This window comes from Panthera uncia, chromosome A2 (genome assembly GCF_023721935.1).
Source record: "Panthera uncia isolate 11264 chromosome A2, Puncia_PCG_1.0, whole genome shotgun sequence".
Lineage (NCBI taxonomy): Eukaryota > Metazoa > Chordata > Mammalia > Carnivora > Felidae > Panthera > Panthera uncia.
This window is the reverse complement of record NC_064816.1, coordinates 19,114,315-19,139,732: the sequence shown is the minus strand read 5'-3', so window position 1 is coordinate 19,139,732 and position 25,418 is coordinate 19,114,315. Positions and strand designations below refer to the sequence as shown.

At 54.8% G+C, this 25,418-nt stretch overlaps 3 protein-coding genes across 3 annotated transcripts in view; all 3 read right to left on the bottom strand.

The window, feature by feature from the left end:
• Positions 1-335: 335 nt before the first annotated feature.
• Positions 336-5,596, bottom strand: RBM15B (RNA binding motif protein 15B). Its single transcript, XM_049640559.1, has one exon. The coding sequence runs from the start codon at positions 3,347-3,349 to the stop codon at positions 659-661; it is 2,691 nt and encodes an 896-aa protein (XP_049496516.1). The 5' UTR covers positions 3,350-5,596; the 3' UTR covers positions 336-658.
• Positions 5,597-5,690: 94 nt separating this feature from the next.
• On the bottom strand, positions 5,691-12,336 carry MANF (mesencephalic astrocyte derived neurotrophic factor). The gene is made up of 6 exons (XM_049642228.1): positions 12,240-12,336; positions 9,849-10,243; positions 9,540-9,768; positions 8,667-8,794; positions 7,306-7,447; positions 5,691-6,118 (listed from the first exon to the last, which is right to left on the bottom strand). Exons 1-6 carry the CDS (start codon positions 12,334-12,336, stop codon positions 5,934-5,936), a joined length of 1,176 nt encoding a protein of 391 aa, XP_049498185.1. The 3' UTR covers positions 5,691-5,933.
• DOCK3 (dedicator of cytokinesis 3) overlaps positions 11,030-25,418 on the bottom strand; it is a 560,028-nt gene continuing 545,639 nt past the window's right edge. The window contains exons 48-53 of the mRNA XM_049640567.1: positions 24,889-25,027; positions 24,220-24,367; positions 20,333-20,451; positions 19,083-19,170; positions 14,578-14,660; positions 11,030-13,797 (exon numbers count right to left, since the gene is read on the bottom strand). Of these exons, the coding sequence (XP_049496524.1) occupies positions 13,288-13,797; positions 14,578-14,660; positions 19,083-19,170; positions 20,333-20,451; positions 24,220-24,367; positions 24,889-25,027 (1,087 nt within the window). The 3' untranslated portion in view covers positions 11,030-13,287. The remainder of the gene's footprint in view (positions 13,798-14,577; positions 14,661-19,082; positions 19,171-20,332; positions 20,452-24,219; positions 24,368-24,888; positions 25,028-25,418) is intronic.

The following is a 25,418-nucleotide window of genomic DNA, read 5'->3' as shown; positions in this document are numbered from 1 at the left end:
CCTTGTCCAACAGCTACACCTCAAGTGGATGAACACGCACGTTTAGGGCAAGAGAACAAAAACTCCAAAACTACCACAGCTGCTGGTTATAGACCTTAGGCTCACCCCTTCCCTTTGCATGGGCTTTGCTCAGGCAGGCAAGGTAGGGTCCAGAGGCAAATTGAAGCCCACCTGCTCTCAGCCAAGGTTAAAAACGTGAACACAGTCCTGACTCAGCCCAAAGAGCTGAGGGACTGAGAGCGGACAATCCATCAGAACTCTGAGCTACACCAGTGCCGCAAAGATGGCGCATTTGTGTGCAGTGGGGAAAAACTTGATTAAACCAAGACTCTGAACAGGATTAAAAATCCATCCTCTGACAAAGGCTTTACTGACAACTTTCCATACAGTTAGTCAAAAAATAAAAAAATACAGAACACAGCAGACAGTATCTTGTACACTAGAAATCAATGTGACAGGAGTCCCTTTGCTCATCGCTGTAAAAAAACCCTCAAAAATCTAAGAACTTAGTGTTGGTAGGGGTCAGGACTCTGTTCCCCCACCAAATGAACCAAAATAACCCAGCAGAGAATTCAAACCAAGGGAGTAGGAGGTGGGGAATCAGATTTTAAAATGACTGCTTTTGTGACACAAATGCGGAGCTGGAAACAGGTCTGGGCTAGGCAGTGTCTCTTACTATAACTATCACCATGTGTTCTTCTTCTAGCTTGCCCAATGTCCTCAGTGCTGACTGGAGGTACTGCTGTGAAAAGTCACAGGGTGGGAAGGCATAGAGCATGCCTGTGCTGTCTCTGCCCTTGGAACCACCCACCGGCAGGCTGATCACCCCCGCGGCCTGCTTCTGTTTCAAGTAGGAGACCAGGTTCCTGAGAAGCCGCCTCTGTAGGCCTGGCTCCACCGTGGGCATCCCCTCAGTGCCAGGCCCGCTGGGGGTTGCCTGGGTGGCTAGAAGCACTGCATAGCCATTGGGGCTCCCCTGCTTGATGCGCCGTGTGACCTCATCGAGCTTGGGCTGGTCCAGTCGCAGGCGCTGGGCGATCTTCAACTGGGTCAGCTTGCTCCCAGAAGTGTGATCTTTGAGGAGGCCGGTGATAACCCCTTGGTCCCCCTCTAGGATGTGCATAGATGTCGGGAAGCAACTGTTTTTCAACACTAGGAGCCCATTCCAACCCAGCTGCAGTGTCTGGGCATACTCAGAAAGATTCTTGAGCTTTTTGGTCTCATGTTTTGGCTCTTCCAGAGGCTTGGGCTCAGCCTCAGAGGTCCGATGATTGCGCTCGCTCTCTCGTGTCTTCTTCCCGTGGGAAGAGTCTGGAGCCTCATGGTGGTGGTGGTGACTCCTCTCCTCAGCCCCATGTCTGCTGTTGCTGAGAGAATTGCTGCTTGACTCCTTGGTCCCATCACTGGCGTGGTTCTCCTTACGGCTGCGCTCAGGAGTGCGATCAGAGCCCCGGTCCACCTGCTGCCCACCACCCTTGGTCCTGCTCCGTTCCTCGTAAGGGGAGTGGGTTGTCCTCCCGCGGTCACTGGAAAGGCTCCTCCGCTTCCGCCTCTCCTCCCAGGGCTTGGGCAGGCCCCGGTCCCCATCTCCCCAGCGTTCCCCACTCCGGCTGCGCACCGAGCGGCTGTAGCCCTCCAAGCTGTTTCGCCGGTCAGAGCTTTTACTAGGGCTGGTCCAGTCCCCTTCCAAAAAGGTCCGGTCTCGGTCTGAGTACAGGAGGTGTGGGGGGGTCCTATCCCGCACCCGCAGGTCAGCATCCAGGTTTCGGTGCCGGGTATATCCATCCGGCAGCAGCTCATAATGCACGGGGAGGGGTGAGGGCTGGTACTGCTGGGGATATCGAGTCTCCTCTGCTTTGGCAAAATCCACACGCAGCCTTCGGTCTGGACCACCCAAGGGAAAGCCCCTCATTTTTGCACAGGCAGCCTGGGCTGCATCCAAGCTCTCATACTGGATGTAAGCAAAGCTATCTCCCTTGACGTGATCAATGGTTCGAATGCTCCCAAAGCGATCAAACTCCCGGGCCAGAGCAGCCAGTGAGGTGTTAGGTCCCAGGCCACCCACCCAGAGGCGAGTGGTGGGGTTGGCCTTGCCATAGCCTATCTTAATGGGGTTGCGGCCAATCACCCGGCCTGACATGGCCACCTTAGCCCTGTGGGCCATGTCTAGGTTCTGGAACTTGAGGAAGGCATACGCACCGCCCTGGCCACGGGCAGGTCTCTTGATGACCACCTCCTCGATGATGCCGTACTTCTCGAAGGCCCGCCGCAACTCCACCTCAGACACGCTGTGGTCCAGGTTCCCAATGAAGAGGTTGCGCGTGGCGCGCTGGTCGTCCTCAGGCATCAGGTCCTCCTCGCACACGGCCGGGTAGCCGTAGGGACGCCCGCGATCGTCGTAAAGCCCGTAGTAGTCCAGGGCCCGCTCCCGGGATAGTCCCACTGCGGCAGCGGCGGCAGCATCCAGGGCAAAGGCTGCGGCGGCGTGGCGAGCACGGGGCTCCCGCAGCGGCGGGGCGGCTACGGGGGACAGCGAGCGCTGCTTATATTGGTAGCCACTGTGCAGTGGCAGGTAGCCTAGCGGGTCCGCGGGGGTGGGGGGACCTGGGGGCGGCGTGGAGGCGGCAGCGCTGCTGCTGCTGCTTCGCCGGCTGCTCCCACCGCCGCCACCACTGCCGCCGCCACCGCCGCCGCCGCCGCGCAGGTACACGGGCTCCACCTTGAGCGGCCGGTCGTAGAGCAGCAGCTGGCGGGCCAGGGCGTGCTGGCGGGCCTCGCGTGCGTCCTGCGGGTGCCGGAAGTTCACGTAGGCCACGCGGCCCAGCTCTGGCGTGTGTGACAGGCGCAGGCTGATCTCACCGAAGCGCTTGAATTGATGGAAGAGCCGGTCCTCGAGGTGCTCGGCGGGCAGCGCAGGGCTCAGGCTGCTGATGAGCAGCGTCTTGTACTCAGGTGCGGCCGCCGACGAGCCGGGACCCGCGGGCTCGGTCCCGGGCGGTGGCGGAGGCGGCGGCAGCGGAGACGCGCGGGGCGAAGCACCTGAAGCGCCTGGGTCCCCGGAGGCCTTGCCGCCGCGTCCCCCGCCGCCGGCGCCCGAGCCCGAGGAGCGGCCGCTGCTCGCACGGTGATTCGCGTCCCCGGCGCCGCGGCCGTCGCGATGCCCACCCCCGCCGCCGCGGGGTTTGTCGCGGGCCCGCGTTGGAACGGGATGCTTGGCGCCGCCCGAGGCCTTGTGCGCTGCCCGCCGCCCGCCCGCCTCCGCCTCCCGTTCGCGCTCCCGCGGCCGTTTGGCCGACGATGACGAGCCGCGCCCGCTTGGGCTCGAGTCTCGCTCGCTCTGCCTCTTCATGGCGCCGGCGCAGCGGGCGGGCGGGCGGCCCACAGGCCCCTCACAGCGGCGGCGGCGGCGGCGGCGGCCGAGGAGGCAGCGCCCCCGGCGCCGCCATCTTGGACAAAAGGACTCAGCGCGGCGGTGGCAGCGGGGCGGGGCGGGAGCAGCGCCCAGGGGCCGGGCGTCGCGTTATCAGGCTGCGCCGGACTGTCACGTGACCCGGCGGCGGGTGGGGCGAGAGCTGTGCCGGCATACGTCATCGGACGGCGCCTCTCCGTGCCACATGACCCCGGGTGGGCCTGAAAGTGAGCTCTGACGCCACCCCGCGGCCAAGGCTCTGGGCTACGCGGAAATCATGGCCCTCCTGAGAGCCAGGCTGGCTTGCACTGACTCTGACGCCCGTGGGCTGCGGGCCCTGGGCGTCCCACGACGCGTAGAGTAGGAGTGGCAGCGTCTGTGGGCGCCGGGCTCCCGGGTCTTAACCCAGTGGCTCTTTACGTGGCCTCCCCCTAATCCCCACCACGACCGTCTCCCGATTAGGGTCCGGAATGGACAGGCCCGAGAACCTCCATAGGCCCCGTCCAGGACCCACCGCCCACAGAACAGGCATCCTTAGCGTTCTGGTATCCTATGCAGTGATCGCCGTAAAGGCCGCGAGGCCATGGGCTCTGAATGCACAAGGCCAGACCTGGCAGGCGAGCCAGCAAACCTGCTGTTTACCAAGTGGGAATAGGCTCCTTGGCGCCACTGGGCCCGCCCTCTGCTGCAGCCACCTGAGCAGACAGTGGGCTGTAAGGACAGGGCCACGGAGCCATGGGTGAAGACAAAGCCAAATCCAGTAGTTACCACAGCTTGCCACGCTTACCTCTGGCTGACCAGTGCCCTTCTGTTCACCTCCAGGCGAGATGTGGGGCCAGTGGGGTGGGTGGAATGAATTCTGCCCAGGCGCCCAAGCCCCCTCAGGATGGCTCCATTCCCCCGAGAGCTGTTGGAAGCATTGCAGAACCTGACCCAACTTCAGCAAGGCAACTGTGGGGTGGGTTAAAGCCTACCAGTTCCTCCTCCTCCCACAACCATAAATAAACCACTCCTGGAACAGCTGAGGCAGGTGCAAGGGGGAAAGCTTAAACAAAAACACCTGTAACATTGCCAGAACTGACCTACACTTCCAGAAGGGACGAGTTAACCCTTTCATAGATAACCTCGGGGGTCAGCCCTACAGTGGGAGAGGTTGTTGTTTTCCCTGTTCTTGTGTTCAGTGTGGCCTGTAGGCCATGGCCATCCATCTCCTAAGGCTTCTGCCTTTAGCTGTGGATTTTCTCAGTGCCTGTAAGGGGATCAGGACACTGTGCTTGTCAGATCCTAACAGCTCATTCTCCAAAACAAGGAAGTCTTGGCCTGAGAAGTGGCTCAACCTTGCTTTCCTCTTAGACGTGGTGTTGTAGATGTGTAAAATGTGGGGCCACTGCACTAGTGGATGCCACAGCAGGCTGTGACAAGGCCTGTGTAGGCAAACTGAATTTAGCAACTGTATAATTTATAAACTGCAAAAAAGGAAGACTGAAGTCTTTCTTGGAAAAGCACTACTGGTCTTTCCCTTCAGGTGGTCTCTGCAGGCCCAAGAAGCAAAGGGGTGTCCACCAAGCCACAGCTTACGCTGACAACTGGGTTCCCCAAGAGCCAACCCCAGAAGTAACTAAAAAAAACAGACTCTGGAGACACTTTGGGGACAAGACCTCAACTATTTTAGACTTATCTTGGGTAAACAAAGGCAAAGGGCAAGCTCTCACTGACTCTTTGTATAAACTGACCTCTGCATATCTCACAAAACCCCAATTAGGCATCAGAGGCTTGGGACTGACCCTACACCACAAACTCAGATGACCAAGTAGATGGCCAGATCTGGATGGTGCTTGGTGGAGGAAGCCAGGCCAAGAGCATCTTTAGAAATGTGATGGTACTGAACACAGGCAGCTACTGAAGTCATCATTCCAGAAAACCATACTAAACATACCCTCAGTCCTGCTCGGACCCAGCCCTGATATAAGCCCCTCCCTTGCACACCAGATTCAACCCCCTGTGCTCTGCCAAGAGGCTGTTCGGCCTCCAGCTCCCCAGGTGGGACTTCCACTCCAAGTCACCTCGGGGTGAGGCATGGGACCCAGTCTTCTCCCGGGCTCGCCTCCAGTCCTGCACGAGCCCCCATGCCTCAGCCCGTGTCCTGCCTGGCATCTCCGGCACTGGCGGCCAAGGGGCAGATGTGAAGATAGCAGACAACTCTTGTGAACTGGAAAGCATAAACTGCTGGGATCTTCGTTAGGGCTGAAATCCTATTTCAGATTCACTTTAATTCTCCAGGGACAGCTAGAAATGTTCTTCCTTTAATAAAAAATTCCCAAACACACTTTGAAGTCCTAGAGTAAACCAGCAACAGAACAAAGTGAACCCCCCAGGGGGCGCTGTAGAGCCAGCATCGGCAGGAGAGCTCCAGGCTTCACACCTGACATTGTCAGGAGCCTGCCTAAAAAATAAATTACAAAAAGGCTGCAGGGAAGACGCAAGTGGAATGCTTTCCCCACAGGTGCAGCGGGGGGCGGGCAGACTACAAATCAGTCCGTGAACCGGCTGCCTTGGGGGCATATTTAGGCATCAGTTCATTAATCTTCCGGATGTAGTCAGACTTCTCTGCACAGCCTTTGCACGTCTCCCCCCAGTCGTCCAGGATCTTCTTGAGTTCTTTAACCCGGAGCTTCTTCAGGTCCACTGTGCTCAGGTCAATCTGCTTGTCTGGAGGAGAGAGTAGGGAGAGCTCGTGGGAGTGGCCAAGGACCCTCATAGTCCTGGCATGGGTCACCCCAGCACAGCCTCCCATCCGTTAAAACAAGCAGTCCTACTGGTCAGAGGGGGACAGACGTTTCCAGACACCTGCAGGTGTGTGTCTGTGCCCAATGCCCTGAACTGGGGGAACTGGCCTGGGCCCTTTCACCGGAAGGCTGGTCTCATGCTGGCAGCATCCACCCAGACATGCAGTATTGCCAAGGACAGGGATGGGGGCTACATGGTTCTTACAGGAGGAACCTTACAGGAGAAATGTGGTTCCCACTCCAAGTGCCTTGAAAAATAGTCACAGTAGAGGTCAAGTCACTGTAAAATGACAGCTCCACGGTGACAGAGCAGAGAGACCCCCTAGCTCCAATTTCCCAACACAGGCCCTGGTCAAGAGCTTACTCTCTCCACAACCACTTGTGACCACAGAGAGACCTTGAGCCAACAGCCTGTCAGGTCACAGTCAGGAGACTGGGCATCCTTGACACAAGTGGACAAACACAGGCCCTTGGACACTCAAGTCACAGTAAAACATGCTGGTGCTGCTTAAACTTTACAGACGAGGACAACTATTCCTGGTCCTGTTTCTGAGGCCTGCTTTTCCCCACCAGTACTGTCGGCAAGAGAGATGCTGCAGCAGCTGGAACTCCTGGCCTGCCTGTCCACACACAGCATTTCTCTTCAAAATGAGGAAGATTGCTGGGCCTTCAGAGCTTATGGCCAGGACAGGTCAGGCCACATCCCTTCTCTGCTCAAAATCCCATGTTCCCAACTTGACTCAGATTAAAGATCTGAAGCCAAATCTTCACCAACCTGCAAGGCCCTCTGTGCCCTGTCTACCGGCCATGCCTCTGGCTGCCTCTGCACTGCCTGTTTGCTCAGCCTGGAATGTTCTTCCCTTAGCTGTTCCCCTTGGCTAATCTACCGCCTGCCTCCAAAGTATGTTGAACGTCACCTCCTCAGTGAGGCCTATTCAGACCTCCACCCATGAGGCCAGATCCACCCTGCCCCTCACTTAGCACAGTCTACCTGGCTATAAAGCTCACGAGGCTCTCGTTTCTCACCTGCCTCTCCCAGCTACAAAGTCGACTCCTAATGCCTGAGCTCAGAGGGTCCGTGTTTGTTAAATAAGGTTTAGCCACACTCACCATACTTTAGCTCACAGATTTGGCTGTCCTTCTTTTTGAGCTTCTCACAGACCTTCTCCACAGGGATGTGGTGGGCCAGGGGCTTCGACACCTCGTTGATGATCTTAGTGGCAGCGTCATCTGTGGCCCCAATGTAGTAGCACTGCAGCAAGAAAGGACAATGACCTTCAGGAGGTTTCCCTTGAAAGCCTTCTCCTCCACAAAACACTGATATCTCAAAACATCTCTTTGCCAGGACCCCCTTTCCCCACGCCCTCTCTGTACCAGCGGTCAGATTCAGTCAGCGTAAACCCTGGGCTCTTAGTACATGCTCAGTCCCAGAGCTGACAACCTCCACATAAGTTTAAGAGTCGCCAGGATTCAGACCTTTAAAAAAAAAGACACACTTGGGGCGCCTGGGTGGCTCAGTCAGTTAAGCGGCCGACTTTGGCCCAGGTCATGATCTCGCGGTCCGTGAGTTCGAGCCCCGCGTCGGGCTCTGTGCTGACAGCTCAGAGCCTGGAGCCTGTTTCAGATTCTGTGTCTCCCTCTCTCTGACCCTCCCCCGTTCATGCTTTGTCTGTCTCTGTCTCAAAAATAAATAAACGTTAAAAAAAAAAAAAAAAAAAAAAGACACACAGGGGCGCCTGGGTGGCTCAGTCGGTTAAGCGTCTGACTTCGGCTCAGGTCAAGATCTCACAGTTCGTGAGTTCGAGCCGCGCATCTGGCTCTGTGCTGACAGCTTAGAGCCTGGGGCCTGCTTCCAATTCTGTGTCTCCCTCTCTGCTCCTCCCCCGCTCATGCTCTCTCTCTCTCCTTCAAAAATAAATAAAAACATTAAAAAAATTAAGAAATAAATAAATAAAAATAAAAAAAGACAAACCAGCGATTGCCAGGGAAATTAAAGCTACAAAAATCATTTCATTAGGGCTCTTGTCCCAATTCAGCTCTGGCATACCCTGTGCCCACTTTGTTATCTTGTGTCCTCGCACGTGGCCTCTGAACACTCACATGGTTGTTCTCTCTTCCTGGGATGCTCTTCCCTCCTGCCTTGCAATGACAACTCTTCCTCAGAGAGATTCTTGACTATTTTGCCTAAATCAGCATCTACCCTCTCTGCCAGAGCACCGTGGTCTATTTTCTGCTGGACACTCATCCCACTGCTGTCATTTGTTTGCCTGTCATTTCTCCCCACTGATACTCCCAGTGCCCAGCACCCAGTACGTGCTCATTCAATACTAACAGGGTAACAAAACCTCACAACTGCAGAATTCATGAAAACACTGGAGACTGGAGTCCCACACTAGCATACTAACAGAACAGTTAACCTCCTGAACAGGCAAGTGGGCAGGGCCAGCCAAGGAGGGTAACCAGCTACTCACCAACCGATTCTCTTTGCCTCTTGCTTCCCGGCAGAATTTTATAAGCTCTTTTTCAACAGAGGATGGTGAGAATGTGACATCTCGATCTTTGAGGTCCTGATAAAATCTTCCCAGATAAGAGATACAGACTGGAAAAGAGAGGGAAGGGAGATGCTCAGCAATCACTGACAAGGTGCGCCCCAATCCACCAGGAGGGAACTCCGTCATCAATTTAAATAGCAGACAAGGTGAGAGATGAGTTTTTCCATCACCGGGTTTTCTCAGGTGCCCACGGGCGGGCAGAACCCACCTCCGGGTTGCTGGGGTCCCTTGGTACACCTAGGGCACATGGGGAACGAGCATCACCCAGTGACCCACACATGGCTCCTCCCTGCTCCTTCCATAAAGTTTAAGCCGAGACTGAACACGTGTCCTTGGGATGGACTCACTGTGACCTCAGAAGAGGCCAAACCGGAGGGCGAAGACAAAAACAATCCAAACGCTTCTCATTTCCAAATACAACATCGAACCCGAGGTGCGGCTTCGCAGGCCCACCGGCCCCAGAATGGTGCCCATGGCCGGCCCTGGGGACTCCCGACCTGGGCCAGGGAGAGCCTCTGCCTCGTGATGGGAAAGGAAAGAAACTCCGGCGTTATCTCAATTTCAAGCCAAGTTTTCTGCACGATCTAGTTCCAACTTTTTCTTGTTGGACCAGTTTCCTAGGCTCAGGAACTGTTTTCTAGGCCGGCGTCCGCCCCTCTTCGGGCGGACCCCGCTGGGACGGCCGCCGCCCCCGCCCGTTCCAGCCCCGGCCTCTCGGCCGTTCGGTGGTCTGGGTGGGTTCAGAGCCGCCGCCAGGCCGGCCTCGGTGAGCGGACCCCGGCCCCGCCGCACCTTCGCAGTCGCCTGGCCGCAGAGCCCGGCCGCCCGGCAACACGCTCAGAGCCAGCGCCACCGCCAGCCCCTGCGTGGCCCACATCCTCCTCCTCCTCCTCCGCCGCCGCCGCCGCCGCCGCCGCTGCCGGACTGAACCGCGCCCGCCGTGAGGAGCTGCCTCCGGGTCCCGGCCGCGCGCCGTAGTTCCCCATTGGCGGGCGGACCCCGCGCCCTCCCACACGCCGCGCTCTCATTGGTCCACGCGCCCGGGAGCCCAGACGGGCGGCTCCACGCTGCCCTTTCTTATTGGCTGGTAGCTTCGCCCGCCCTTGGCCCTAGACAGTTGTCGGCCGCTGATTGAACCAGGGCGGCCGGCAGGAAGCGGCCGCGAAGGCGGCGGAAGGGATCCGGGCCGCCATCTTGAGTAGGGGCAGCAGCTGTGACAGAGGCGGGGCGCCGCGGACTGGCGCAGAGGACTGGTGTGGGGTTCGGCTTCAGCTTTGCGCCTGACTTGTCCCGAGTAGTCCCTGCTCTGGGACCCACGTCTTCCCGAAAAATCCCTCCCCGCCCCGGGGCCCCAAGGGCAGGCAGGGAGAGCTGACCGCTGCAGGCCAGGTTTCGGGAGGTTCTTTTCTTTTTTTCAAACGATACCGTGGGCGGAGGATCCAGGCTTCGGGAACGTCTGCGGAAGCTCTTGCGCCCGCGAGGCCTGCCGACCCGGTCTGAATGTCCGCATCAGGCCGGAACCCGTCTTGTAGGAGCTAACTGGACGCCGGCCGGGGTGGACAGAAGCTGGGCTGGAGGATTTCTCATTGGAAGGGCCCTCTCCGAGCGGCCGTCCTAGGCCTCGGGGAGCGCCTGGCCTCCTTAGGTGCTGTGGCTGTAAGATCCGAGCCGGCCCGCCTCAGCGAGGAGCTAAAGGACTGGCCCGCCGCCTCCGGTTTTCCCACCGAGCCTCAGGATCCCTGGCTGCCGGGGGCGCCTCCTGGGTGGGGGCCCGCGAGTCAGCCGATGAGCACTCGAGGGGGTTTCCTCTTTGGCTGCCCTCCCTTCCAAGTGCAGGGCTTGGCTGTCTGTCTGAAGGCAGGGCGTGGAAAAGGCTGGCTCCGTGCTCCGTGCAGAGAGGTTTCTATGGGGCTAAAGGGCTTGGAGCCCAGCGACAAGGGATGGAGAGGGGCACTTGGGCTGCTCCCATTCAGTGAATTCAGTGGGTCAGTATCAGGTATTCATCTTTAATTCACATCACAGCAGTCAAAGGAGTGGGGAAAGGGGGAGAATCAAGTGGCAGATATTTACATCTAAAATTCACATTACTTGTTGGATTTAGAACATGCTACCACAATATATACAGTAAAATACTTTTTGGGACACTAGTACAAATTGTTTTTCCTCTTAACTTTGCTTTCTGGTACAGGTATAAGATAATTTTTAAACCACTTTTTTAAACATAAATACACACACAAAAAAAAAAGGTTAGAAGTTTTCTTATTTTAAATAAGCACAGAATGCCAGAGGTTAAAAACACATTTATAGGGCTGAATACCAATTGGACATCACACTCTATACATTTTTTGCTCAAATTCCTGTACAAATACACAGCATTCAAATAGGTATTTACAAATAAGCTTGAAAGAATGAAAATCAGTATTTCACAATCTTTTCAGAGGATTCTCATTTCTGGCCTCCCACTTCCCCTCACACTGGCCGTTCTCCAACAAAAGGGATTTGGATTATGTCCTTTCATCCAGTTAGGGAAAATGGAAAGGGAAGACAAACCTAGCTTACCTTACATAAAAAAGCAAGGCCAAACGAACCCACAACCCACACTGCCCTCCCTACCCTCCTGTGCTACAAGGTGGAGAAGGTCGATGTTCTTATGTGATGACTGCCTTGTCCAGGGATTGAGGTTCAGAAGTGCCCTAAAATCTAAAGATGCCCTTCTACCTAAAATTCAAATCCAGAGCTAGCCCCCCACTCTCTAACACTTGTGAACACCACATACTCTACGCCTGCCCTCTGAGGTCAGGGTTGCCATGACTCACCCACTCTACCTAGAGCTATCCTTATAATTATCAGAAATGATCCCTGGTGAGAGACACCCCCAGATGCCCTGAAGGTAATGTGGCCCTTCATCTACCCAATTGGTTACTTGCTGGCATTTCCTGTTCGATAAGCTGGCATTTGTTTACAAGAAAAGAACACCTTGGCTGGCCTTGTCTGTTTGGAAAGGTGGGCTGTGGGGGAAAGGATGGAGGTCTAGGGCCCAGGGCCTGGCCAGAAGAGGAACTAGGGGAGAACACATCTGCTCAATAAGGAGAAGGCAGCCTTGTGACCATCAAAGTTGTGAACTTATGCAAATGAAAAAAAAATTTTGTAGACTTTTTTTAAAGTAACTTAGAAGCACCCTGGTAAAATACTATTACCACCCCACCTTATCCCCCCCCCCAAATAATAAACCAAGAGAAAAATCCGTGCCCTGACCTGAAAAAGTTTCCTATAAAGATACCATTGCGCTCTGCCCAAAAGATTGGGAAGGCTGGAGAAACTGCCCTCCTGCCCACCCTGAACCCTGAGTGGTGGTCCCCGTGGGCTTGGAGGTGGGGGGCGGTGAGCTACACTTGGCCACTTGAGAGAGGATAATTCAACCTGTGTGGCTCTCTGCTTCCAAAGGAGGGGCTTCCTCCCACCCTCTTTACCTAGAAGCTTGCTGAACCTTACCACGAGTCCTCAGGGCTGGAAGCCTGGCTGGGCAGCCAGCCCCACTGCTCAGAGGTAGTGCTGAAAATCCCTGATTCAGGAACTGGATGACAGGCATTCTGGCCACTTCTGAAAGAGGATTTCTGGCCCCTGCCACACCCCAGCCTCGCTCTATACCAGCTTGTCTCTCAACACTTGGCCTCCTGGGCCATGGGGAAGAAGGTGGCTAGGGCCTCTGGCTCCACACCCCCACACAAGCGCCGGGGGCAGAGGGTGGGAGATAACCTTTGCAGATCCATTCATCAAGGGGGCTCCTGCAGGGCATGAGGTGTATGGAGAATGTAAGGGAGCAAATGGTCAAATAAAAGCGATGGAAAAATCCAAGGTAGAGTGAGAGACAGGGCTGGCCCATGGAAGCTTGGCAGTGTGCCCTGGGCATGCAGTTAGGCCAGGTCACATGCCTGAGCTGGCAGGTTGGCTCAAGCAGCCCCTCAGTCTCGCACTCCTGGATGGAAGAGTGGGCAGGTGGGTAGGCATTTGTGCAAAACGGCTTGTAGCTCCCTTGTCCACCTGTGACATGTAGTCCACGTGGTCCTTGCGATCCCTGAATACAACCATGAGTTCTTCTGTCCACACAGCAACAGAAGAAGTCCCTAGTGCAATTTCCATTCTTCTGTGCATCTCTGCCCTGGAGGGAGGGCCTGGAGCTCCTACCCCTGGGCCCTGCAAAGCTGCAAAGCAATTCTCTCTGTGCAATATCTCCATATAGCTCCACGTGGTCTGGAACTGCAGGAGGAAGAAAGCATCTACTGCACAAAGGAAAGAAAGGAAAACCCATAGAATGGAAACGTAGAAAATGAAATAAAAAGAGAAGCCACAACCCTTCATGCTGCTGCGGCCTCTGTACATGGCAACACACAAGTTCACGGCAGTAGAACGTAGACTCGGGGTGGTTCTCTCCTGAGTGCCAGGCCTCTCTGGCTCCCTGGTGAGGGGACTTGCTTTTCAGACCTGGAGTGGATGGGCAAGCTGCTCACAGAGGGTGGCGTCCCAGCCGCCTCCTTGCCCCTCACTGTTCCCCTCGGCCGTGTTCCCAGGCCATGCGGGCCTGCTCTTCCTTGGCGCTCCCTGGGGGCAGTGAGGCCTTGCGGTGCAGGCCCCGAGGCCTGTCAGCATCTTCGCGTAGCAGCACGCCTTCATCGTGCTCCAGGGCCGGCAGGCGGGTGTGGTAGGGCTTGGGTGGCAGCGCAGGTGGGTCCATGGGGTCCTGAGGGATGACACACCCCGGTGCTGAGTGGCTTCGGCATGGCTGGGCCTTGATGGAGTCCAGAACGGCGGACTCGGAGAGGCTGTAGTGGACAGGGAGGTAGGGTGGCTCAAGATCTTCATCTGCATTCCAGGCCTGGCTTGGCATGGAGTCCATGGTGTCAGTTCGAGGTGGGACCTCTGAGGAGTGCCCAAAGTTACTCTCGCTCAGGGAGGACACGCCGCTGCTGGCACTGCCAGACAGTGTAGAGTTGCTGCCGTCCAGACCTGACTGGGGGCTTGTGGGGGAGGCTGGGATAGGGTGGAGAGGAGACTGCAAAGGAAAGGGTGGGCATATTAGAATCCCTTTCTCCAGACAGGTGGGCTGGCCCACTAGGTGAAGAGAGGACCAAGTACCCGCACATATTGGATACACATTTGTTTCTTCAGCAGCTGCCCCCCAAGCAAGCCAGTGGAACCCCAGAATCAGCTACATTTCTGTGGACAAAAATGGCCCTGGCCTGGCTGCTAGGCATTTATATCCCGTGTGGCTCTGGGGTGCTGACAGAAGGGCTGGGTGGGCAGGCCAGTGCAGAGAGCAGGAAGAACCCCAGGGGACATAGGCCAGATGAATGCATTCTGTTGCTAAAATCTGTGACAGAGACTGTCTTTTCCAACATGCAGAAAAATTGAGTTTTCATAAGGCTTTGCTGTCTCCTGTTTCTTGCTTTTGACTGGCCTCTAGTGTAAAATGCTCTCTGATCTACCATGGAAATGTCTTTTCACTTCTTGAACTGTAGTGCATTGATACCTAGTGGTGTCAGCAGGGAGTCCCCAAGCCCCTCACTGCCCCTTGCCGGCACATTCAGGGTACTCGTGTGTTGCTGTCCCCAGGACCCTCTGACCTCCCTGTCCCCATCGCATTGATTGCAGGACACATGGGTCATCTGCATCACAAGTGTGGCTCTGGCCACCCCCAGCTTCTGCCAGGCTGGTTGCTCTGGGACAGAGGAGCACGGAAGGGCTGTGGTTCTTTTCGTAGACCCAGGAGATTCCAGAGCAGACAAGAAGATTCCTTTCACACTCTTGTGGGGCTGTTGCTTCAATACATTACCTTGCGCAGAGTCCGGGCAGGCAGGGCCGGGGGGGTGTCACCCAGGGGGTGGTGGAAGGCGTCAAAGTGTAGGGAGTAATGACCTGCAAAGGGAATAGAACAAGAGCCTTAGCTGGGGCTTTCTTGGGCTGTGTGCTGGCACATCTTCCAACTGCGCAGCTGTGGGAAGAGTCTCCTGGGCACCCCTCAGCATTGAAGGTCACAGAAAAACCTCTCTTTTCACTGAAGTTCTCCAAAACAGGCTGCTGGAGTAAAAGGCACCTGTGCCACACAGAAGGTCAAGAAGGTCAAGTACGGCCAAGCCCATGGAACGGTGGGCCACAGGCAGTTGTAGCTCTCCGACAGGCTGGTGAGGAGCCGGCCAGCACAGTCTGTTCCATTGTCTTCAGCCCCCCTGGTTGGGAAGGCCTTCCTGAGCTCACCTGCTGTACTTGGAAACCTCACGACCCCAAAGCCCAGCAGGCTTCTTCCTGTGGTGGGGATATTTCTTCCTTGGCTGAGTCAGCCCAGAGAATGGCCCATCTTCTTAGTCTCGAGGGCTGCTACCCTCGCCTCTGAGTTGAGTCTGAAACCAGGGGCTATCTGGGGGACCCGCTGGAGGTCTTCTTACCATGCAGCAGGCTTCGGGGAGGCACTGGGGGGGCCAGGCTGCGCCCCATGTGGGCAGACAGGAAGGGCTGGGCCTCTCGGGCTCCGCTATCCAGGCTCCAGCTGCTGGGGGCTGCTGGCACTGCTGAAGGGTGGAAACAGATGGCATGAAGGGAGGTTACTTCTGAGCCATCCTCAGGGAGAAGCCCATCTTACAGCCTATGGCTTCTCCAGGTGTGCACTGTGTAGCCAGCACATGTGTGAGTGGCATGCCAGCCCCCCAAAAACACTGGCCACGTGAGACACTGTGGCCCATGGGGGAGAGTGACCAGGGACAGAAGCTGCTTAAGAGGATAGCAGCAGAGTGGACTGACGTCTGAAGAGTACTCAGGGTGAGGCAAGCTGAGAGACAGTGCAGCAAGGAGTGAACATCTGCAGCCTCCGGGATTTGTCAGAAGAGGACAGAGAACAGAAGTGAGCAGAGCAGAGTGGAACGGGCTGATGGGACAGAATGCAGACAGAATGCAGGCCACAGAGCTCCTCACCAGAGCCAAGTCAGGGCTCTCCAACTGCCCTGGCCTAACAGGAAAAGCAGGGAGCACAGGGGGCGAGAGGCACAGACTGCCCCATCCTAGAGCTAGTGCACAGCCAGGGTGTGGGCAGGAGTTGCCCCCCAAAAGGCCTCTGGTAACATACAAGCTGTTCCCACCCCACTGCTTCTCTGCCTACTGACTGGATTTGGGATGCACAAAGGGTTTTCAGGCAAGGACTGGTGTGCCTGCTGAAGGGAAGAGTATACAGCCCAAGAGTTGTGGCTCAGGTCTGGTTCCACCCGTGGCTTCCCAAGAAAAGGGAGGGCTGTGGGAATGAGGGTGCTTTTAGGCTTGCAGAGAGGCCCAGTTCCTGGCATCCACATGCCATGGATGCAGGGTAGAGCGGGCCTTGGACAAAGGGAAACAGAGTGTCCATCTATGCCAAGGAAGGAGGCCAGTGCCAGAATACTGGTCCGTTCACACCCCTCCCCCAGCCACAGCTGAGGTGAGCAACTTTGCAGGAGAGGAGAGGAAAGGAAGAATGGCTGGATCTTGGGCTAGAGGGTGCCACTCTGCAGGAACAGCAGGGGACATATAAATACTGTTGGCCAACTCCTCCTGGAGACCAAATACCACTGACAAGAAATGTGTCTTTTCTCTAATGGAGCTAGGCAAACATAATCTCCCTTTTGGGCTATCAGCAGCAGGGAAGCAGCTCATAATTCAGAGACCTAGCCCCCAGCTTTGTTCTGAGGCAGTTATAACTCAAGTGTGCCCGAAGAGGCTGGGGTTTGTGCTCTTCCAGCGCCAGGTACTGAGCGGGAAATGCTAGCGCCTAAAGGAATAGAGAGGTTCTGGAAAGGAAGGAGCTGGGGTCCAGCCTTCAAGGAGGATGTGGCCAGGAGGGGCTGGGCCCATGTGGTCCAGGGATAAGATAGTTATGCCCTTCTCCTTCCTTCCCATTAGTGAGGAACTCGAGGGCTTGCAGTAGAACACAAGGTAGAACTCTACTACCTGAACAGCCTCAGTTCTAAGGACTGCTCAGTCTCATGGGATAGCTGATGGCAGGTGGCTGGTGGGAGGGCATGGCAGTGATTGGGTGGGCAGGCACTCAGCTGTTGCCTAAAGGGAGGAAAGAATTCTGAATGTGATGAGCACCAGGTGGATTCTACCAGAAGGCCTCCTTGGAGAGCCTGAGGCAACTGAAGAACAAGATAGGCCCATTCTCACACAGACTCTCCTCAAGATGGGGCATGAGCTTCTGGGTCCTCATCACTGAAACTTGCTCTCTACAAAGAGAAAAGTTCTAAAAAAAAAAAAAGCCCCCGAATTTCAGGAATTAAGAAGCTTGGAGGTGGGTCTGGGCAGCTTCCCCAAAGGGGTCCTGACAGCCCAAGCTCTCACTGCAGGGCCACAGATGTTCACCCACAAGAACCCACAGGAACTTGTGGGCAGCGAGGCTATGGGGCAAAAAACTGGCAGGCTGCAGGGCTTTTCAAAGGTTGCCTGCCTGAGCCACTCCAGTGATCCAGAACCATCTAGTTCACCCTATAGACTGATGTTGGTGAGCAATGAGGCCCATGGACCTCTGCCATGTGACACAAATGCACTGGGGCTAGTGGAAAGTCTAAGATGGAGCGACTTATCCTGGCAGAAGGGGGCAATCCCTACTGTGGCCTGGCCATTTCTTGCTCTGTCTCTGTGAACGGAGGTCCAGCACTGGCCTGAGAGTCACTGCCTGGCAAAGAGAGATGACAAGTGAGAAGCAGAGTCCTTGTGGGACTCAGGATCCTGATGACAAGAGAATGGTGATAAGTATGTATAGCTTCTGCCCTGGAGGATCCAGGAAGAGACTTAGGGAGCCACTACTCTGGCCTGTGTGTTCCCACTAGGCAAATGTCTTATTTGCTGCCCACAAAACACTGGCACTGTGGCATGGACATGCTTGCTGTGGCCTCAGCCTCTTTCCTTCCCACACTTGGGGATGGGCATGTCCAGCTTCTTGCTGCAGCCTGGTCTGAGGCCTGGTGTTCTTCTTTGTCCGGTTGGCATAGGGTCCTGTTCTGGCCACCAGCACCCACTTGAGCTCTGAGCTCTTCTGTGCTCTTGGCTAGTTTTCAGATGGCCCCACATCTCAGAAGAAAAGATACTGTGGATTTTGGCCCCTGAGGCCAAAATGGCACTCTATTTTGTGGGAATAGGTGCAAGGTCCAGGTAAGCCGCATGTTTTTGGGATGTGCAGGCTTGAGGCTAGGAAGTCATCTTCGGCGGGAATCTCCATATCCTTTGTGGTTGAGCACCTGGTACCTATGCCTACCAGCCACTGAGGTTGTGGACCCAGTGTCTGGTCTCCTTAAAGAAGACACAGAGGCATGTCCTCTGTGGTGAGCAAGGGAGGAACAATGACAGTGGGGACAGTAGACAGCACTTGGTGAGGAGGTGCAATGACAACATGGTGACAGCTTTGGAGGTACAGGTTCTGATGGGACAGCAACTTGTATTCCTGGGGACTGAATTTGCCCTAAGCTCCACCAGATGAAGGAGAGGGAGGGGAAACTACAGGGAGAGGGGCTGATATGGGGCCAGGTTCTGGGTGGCAGGTGCTCTAGCATAATCCTCATATAGGTATTGCTTTGTGTTAAAATTAAGTCAGATCTCCATGTGTGAGGCTTTGGGCCAGGGTCATGTAGGGTCCAAGTCTGGTTCTTCCATCAGCTTGCTGCAGCGGGACACAGGGTAAAACTCCACTATCCAAACATCCCCTGTTCTAAGGACTGCCCGGGTTCATGCCCAAGTTGATGGGCTTGTAATCCTTGCTAATAAGATAGACTCATAGCAGCTGGCCACTTGCTGGCCAGAGTGGCTGCAGGAGGACTCAACTCAGAGTACCTAGGGCTTCCTTGGAGAGGATTGTCTCTGGGAAATTCACTTTGCCATGGTCTGTCCTTCCCATTCTTCTAGGAGCTTGCTCAGCCACAGGCCTATTCTGAGCAATAAGGAAAGGTCCCTGAGGGCCCAAGTTGAGAGTGACCAAAGGGGCCATCGGGCCTGCTGAATACTGGAGCTGGTTGGGAGAAGCCCAACAGTCTGAACACAGCAGCCTGAGTTTCCATAAACGTGGGCTCAGGGCAGGTAGCAGCTGGGGCCTCTCTGAAGGTGGGCCCTTGGGAGAGAGATACATAAACTAACAGGATCCAAACTTAGCATCAAACCGGACATGGGTTAAACAGTGAGCACAGGAGTTGGTCAGGACTCTGGACACACAGACAGGCCTGGGTGTTGGAGTGTGGCACAGTCTTGGCCAGTTGGTGCTCAGGGACAAGAGTCAGACACTCAGGGTGGGGACAGACATGGGGGAAGGCCACCTGGAAAGGGGAACAATACCTTTTTCAGCCACAGACAGATTGGGATCACTGCAGGGTTTGCAGGATCCGACCACTTGCTGGAACAGGGCCCGCTGGAAATTTGGCAGCTGAGGGGGGAGAAAAATATCAAAGATGGTGAAAACAACCAGTTACACCTCAGGAGGCAGAGCTATGGGCCCAGGAGCCAGATCATATTAAGAGAAGACAGGGAAATCAAAGCAGTGGTACCGATCATGCTCAGCCATAGGAAGACTGTCCCTCGCTATCTGGCTCTGAGTGCTGCCATGTCAACATTGGAGGCACCTCCCTACAATGCCTGGCTGGGCTCCAAGCTGTCTTGTACATGGCCAAGAAAAAGGACATAGGCACCTGAGGGTATCTAACTGTATCCCTCTGTCCTGACAGGGAGACCCATTGGCAGAAAGGACTGAGGCACCCCTCTACCCCTCAGCACTGGCAGGCTTGGCCTCCTGGAGATCCTTGCACAGGCCCAAGTTAGCAATGTGGATAAGGCAAAGGGCAGCACTCAAGCCTAGAAAGTCACGGACAGGACTCACTGTTCTGATGGGCAGCTGCCAAGCAGGCCTGCTCCCTCTACCTGGCAGGGCTGACCAGGCACAAGGAAGTACAGCTGAGAAACACCTTGCACTCTGGGACTAGGTAACAGTTGCTTGGAGGTGATTTTCATGGACTCTGATAGAAGGGCAGGCAGATTGGGCAGAGGAAGTAGTTAATCCCCACAGCTCTTTGTTCAAGGCCCCCAGGTAGGATATCCAGAGAGCTGTGCAAATGGTGGAGAGAGTAGCCTCAAGAGGCAATGAGGGGCTTCAGATAGATGGATGGATGAAAGAGGCAGAGTCTGTCTCAGTGAGGATGCCCTTCACACACACAGGGAGGAAGACCATCCTCCAGACCCATGTCCACCACTGCCTTCTCAGGATAAGAAAGAATGAGGTTCCTCTGCTAGACTGTTTATGGATAAGGAGTCCAGGAAGCTGTACAAGCAATGGGTTGGCAAGAAGGACAGCCACACAAGCAATTGTGGCTCTAACCCGCCAGCGTTCTTCCTACAGGTCCACTCCATCTGGATTGCTGATCCTCAGAGCCACTGCAGTCCTGTCCAGAGTGGGCACCCAGCAGCCTTCTGAGGGTCTTATGGCAGAATGAAGGAGGCACACAGGGCAATATAGAAAGCCTAGCAGATGCAATGAGGGCAGCCCAGGCCGCCATACTTGCAGCAGAGGGCAGTCAGTAGTCTGGGTCCACTACCTGTCCGTTCTCCAGGATGGCTGCTGGATACATGGCACTGCTTGGGCGGTCCCGGTGTGTGGGCAGCAGCAACATCATTTCCCGGGCGTGGCGGTACTTATCTGGCAGAGAGGGAGAGCCTGTAACCAAGTGAGAACAATCACGCACAGATGACAAGCCACAGATGGAAGGCCCAGCGGGCAAGCATCCTTGGGGCCAGGGAACCAGGGTAGGTGTCCCCTTGCAGCTGGGGTGAGGATGAGCTCAGCAAGCACAGGAGGAATGAAGCAGAGCCTGCTGGTGAGATGGTGGTGGGGCCACACCTGACGTCCCAGCTGAGGTGGGCATACTGCAGACTGGGGCAATGCAGGCCCACTGATAGAGCCCCCTCACGATGCTTAGAGGCAGATCATGAGAACCGAGGACAGGAGCTGGGCCCCAAAGGGCCCCCTGCACCCAGCGCTCTTGGGATATGGGGTGACCTGGATGCTGGGCTCTTTCAGGGGGCCCAGCCATGGGCACAGGCCAGCTTGCAATGGAGCCATCACACAGAGACAGAGACACTGAGATAACATAGTGGCATGGTTCTTACTTGACGCATTGTGTCTCCCCACACTTACCGTCTCCAGATACCAACTGGCCCTGTTCTCAGCTGACCCCCTACCACCTTTGCCCAAAGGCTTCTCCTTCCCATATTTGAGGCCTCCAGAGCCTGGCCTCTGCTTTCCTTGCTGTCCTACCATAGCTCCAGAGCCAGGCTGGCTGGGGGCCCAGGGCCCTACATACAGGTGGCTCTCCAGAGTTTCTCTCTCTGAGACTTGCCCTTCAGTGAACTTGGGGGTCATATGGGAGCTAGTCTGGGAGTTGTGGGGCTTTAAGCCAGGCTCTTGAGTTGACTTGGTTCCTGCTCTTCTTTTGTGAGGCTTCTGTGGTGATATCCTCTGGCCTGAGGGGCTGTTACAGAGGCCAGACCTCAGCAGATGTGGTGGTCCAGTCCCCATCAATGCAGGCCACAGCTATAGGTCTTCAGGAACCTGTCAGCCTATGGTCCTTGAGGGTACCTTCCACAGAAATAGAGAGAACAGCTTTCTGACTTTCTTTGGGAATGGATCATTTGGAAGGCCCTCCAGACGTGTACCACTCGTGCCAGACACCAGCATGTCCATGAGAAACTAGCCCATGGGCAGCCTCTGGCTGGCTCAAGTGGTTGAAACCCCTCTGTGGCGTGCTCTTAGTGAAGCTAGAGAGTCCAAGGGCTCCATCTGAGAAGTGAACCTGCAGCTCTGGAGGCTCTGTGTTCTTGAAACCCAGGGTCCCTGGGGCCTTCCTTTGACTATGCCATGAAAGCACTGTCAGAGCACAACTAAAATAGGTCTCTGCAGTCAGCTTCCCCAGGAAGCTGCGACATTCCTCTTGTACTCATTTTAGACCAAGAAGATGAGCCTTAAATACCTTGAAGAAGTCAGTATAATAAAAATCAGTAATGGCTGTTTAGAGAAAAATGGAAAAGAGTTCCTAATTGCAATGATTTCTATAGTGCCTTCCCAGCAAGAAACTGAATGCTCCCTGAGCCCTGCCAGCCACAGCTCTGGACAGGACCCTTTTACTTAGTGTGCACAGAAAGAGACATGCACCTTTACACCAATCCAGTTACATCAAACTCCAACCTAACACCCATTCCACACCAGGCACGTGGTTGGAACATGGCACACTGCCTGACTCAGGCTGGCCATGGTCCCTGATCTCACAGAACTCACAGCCTGGCCCACCAGGCCAACCCCACATCTGCATACTCCATGTGCTGACACATGTCAGGGGTGCTAGGATGGAGGGACAGTAGCCTGCAGGCCCCAGATGCTGTGCTGAGGATTTGAATCCATGTGATGGAGGCCCCTCTTGTGCTATAACAGAGAGGTGCTTTGTGCTACTGCCAAGTTTTCCAATTCTGCCACCTCACTTTTCTCACTGCCCTCAGCCCTGGGCAGCCAATCCCATGGTAGCAGAGAATGATGGTTACTTTTCATTAAAACATTTATATACCACAAGGGCTTTGGTGTCACAGGACTTTTGAACTGCTTGAGTTGTAGTCTGGTAAACCCAAGGGAGGCTATGTCCCAGCATGAGGTATTCAAGGAGGATCAATCAGAATCTCCAGGTTTCCTAGCTCCACTCAGTCTTTTGACCATTAGGGGGAGCTGCCTACTTACAGGAGTTTAGACTGTGCCTTACAGGCCTTCTGGAAGATTTCAACAGGGACCACAGCAGAGAGTGTCAATGGGCTTGGTGAGGTAGGCCACTGGTGTCATGACCACTCTTGGGTGTGGGGGAGGGGACTCCAATGCAAAGGACTCTCCAGAACACCTTCTCCATAAAAGCCTTCCCTTTACCCGTAACAACCAGAAAAAAGAGCAGACTTCTCCCTTCCCTCCATGCCCCCAGTGCATCTCCTACTTCATCTACCACATCTATCTGAAAAAGCAGTCTTCTTCTGTGATTCCAGATCTCTCTCCATCTTCTCTCACAGGGCCTACTTCTGGTATGCTACATACTGGCCTACGGTTTTCTCCAGATAGGCCTGCACATGGATTGCATGGATGGTGTAACCTAGAAATGAATTCCTGCTCCTTCTTAGTTGCCTCTGCACTCATCACCATTCCCAGCTTTGGGAATGTTTACTTTTGTACTTAATGTCTACTCCAGAAAGGGAAGGGGCTTCTGTCAGCCTTTCTCTATATGCTATCCTGGAGTTTGGCCCCTGTGATAGCTTGTCTCCAGAGATGGAAACCACCAATGCCTTCCCTTCAAAAACACACATGCCACTCTTCACATGATGAGGTGCAGTCTCATTCCCCACCTTGGTCTCTAGGTTGGCCTTAGTGACTTGACTAGTTGACAGAATGTGGCAAAAGGACCATTACGGGTTTCCAAGGTTGGGTAATAAGAAGCCTTGCAACTCTGCCTGGGTACCTTAGAATGCCTGTTCTGAGAAAAATCAGCTGCATGCTGTGAGAAGCCCGAGGTACAAGTAAAGACCCTCCAAAGTGACTCTGGTGGACAGCCCCAGCTGAGCTTCCAGCTGCCATCTTGGATATGCAGCCTAGCTGAACCTTTAGATGATTCCAGCCTCAGGTGACATCTGACTGCAAGCTCATGAGAGACTGCAAGCCTGGAAGCAATAGCCAGTGACCGCCTGGTGAGCTCAGACCACTCCTTTCTGTTGCCATCCTGCACAGCCACCCTGAGAAGCACTAGATCCTAGTCAGTATAGCTGATTTCCATTCCACTGCAAATGCTTCTGTCTAAAAGGGCAGAGAATCAAATTTCACTGAGAACTAGGATCAGATTGTGAAAAAGATGCTGGCTCAGAAAACAATATTGAGCCAATGAATACGAAATCAGGCAATAACTGGCAAAGTAAATAGCTTTTCACAGAGCCATCTCTCCTGATTACGCCTTTCTTAGCTGACAAGGTCTTTTTGGTTGCTGTTCTTTTTTAGAATAATATTTTCCAGGGTTAAGTTTAGCCTTCAAATTTAATTTTCATACTGTGCATTCATGCTCAGTTCCTCAAGATAAGACTCATTGTTGCCTTAACTTTGATTTTTATTCTTGCAAATGTTTCAATGGAAAAGAACTGAGCTTTCTCCTGGGCCACATGTCCTCTTACTGAGGTAGAGATGCGACAGCCAGCCACCTCGGTGGTAGCATAGCTATAACCGCTACTCAGGGCAGGGTCTGAAGCCAGACAGACTGCTGAGCTGGGAACCCTTGAGTCCTTAGTGCTAAAAGGGGAACATTCTCTAAGTCACAGGGCCGCTTTCAAAGACAGAGCCACAGATGAGAGGAGGACAAGTGGGGCTCATGAGGCCCTCTACTCCCTTCTGCAAGCAGCGCCCTGCCCTCCTTACCTCGGGCACTGGAAGGGGCAGAGGTAATCATCTGGGATGGTGCTGAGTGAGTGGAACTCAGGCTGGAGGAAGAAGGGCTTGCCTGGGACGAGGACAGAACAGAGACGTTGGTGATTGAGCCCTGGTACCTGGGGTTGGGATACGCGAGCTGCAAAGGGAGAAAAATCAGCAGGATAGAGGTCTGAATGGCCAGGATTGTAGGACTGGCCAGAGTTGGCTTCTTCATGCCATGAGGTGCCCAGACCCAGTGTCTGATGAGGTACCCTGGGTCCTGATGGGGGCCAGGATGGTGGCTGGCACTATAGGTTACCCTCACCACCCATGGAGCAGGGCTGTTGGGTCGATTCTAATGATGGTGCCCATATAGGATGCAGGACTTAGCCATCAGAAATGCCAGGAAGGAAGGCAATTTGGCAGAGGACCTTTCCCATGGGATCTCTAAGAGCAATCATGACTGAAGCTAGACTTCCTTCTTGGAAAATGATGCCTGGGAACTTTATTGACATGGGATGGAGCGGAGGGAAGGCAGTTTTACTGGCTCTGGGTATTCTGATTTCAGAAACTAGAGAACTAGGCAGGGGTATGAGCCCTCAGACCAAATAAGCCAGCAGAGAGGCGAGTCCTCCAGGTACGGTGCTCTGGCCCACACTCCTTGGACAGCTCTGGTACCTGCATATGGTGGTATAGATCCTCGGGAGCCTCGCCCATGGAGCTGTCACCCAGAACCACCACGTTTCCTGCTTCGCTAGATGCATGTGAGGAGAGAGAGGATGACGAATGGCGACCTGTGCCCATCAAGTTCATGGGGCTGCGAACAAGAGTGGGAGATAGGGAGGAGTCAGGCGGGGAGCTGAGAAACCTTGCTAGGTGGCAGGGGGACAGTGTAAGGGTGTGTGTGAAACAGTCACCCCTAGCCTCAGATGACACTAGTTTAGAGGGTTTCAGAGTTAATGCTTATACCCATTTGAGGCCTGGGGCAGTCCTGAATCCCTGCCTGCTGCTCAGGGGCCCCTGTTCTGGCAGGGCCAATAGTAGGCCGGCAAAGTCTCTATTTGGAGTTAAATGGTTTATGGCCACTCCATCTGATTATATAAGTAGTTTTTCAGTTAGGAGGGATGAAAGTGATATGCTCAATCAGGTCAAGGATTCCAGGTCCCCTTCCTATGCGATGTTACTCTGAGCCAGTAGCCACCCCCTGC

What these genes read in the sequence shown, in the direction of transcription:
- RBM15B (XM_049640559.1), bottom strand. Translation starts at nt 3,349, where the DNA reads ATGAAGAGGCAGAGCGAGCGAGACTCGAGCCCAAGCGGGCGCGGCTCG.
- MANF (XM_049642228.1), bottom strand. Translation starts at nt 12,336, where the DNA reads ATGCCTGTCATCCAGTTCCTGAATCAGGGATTTTCAGCACTACCTCTG. An exon ending in ACAACTGTCTAGGGCCAAGG is followed by an intron (nt 9,769 to 9,848) that starts GCGGGCGAAGCT and finishes GACCAATGAGAG; the next exon opens with CGCGGCGTGTGGGAGGGCGC. An exon ending in GCGGCCAGGCGACTGCGAAG is followed by an intron (nt 8,795 to 9,539) that starts GTGCGGCGGGGC and finishes TCTCTTTTCCAG; the next exon opens with TCTGTATCTCTTATCTGGGA.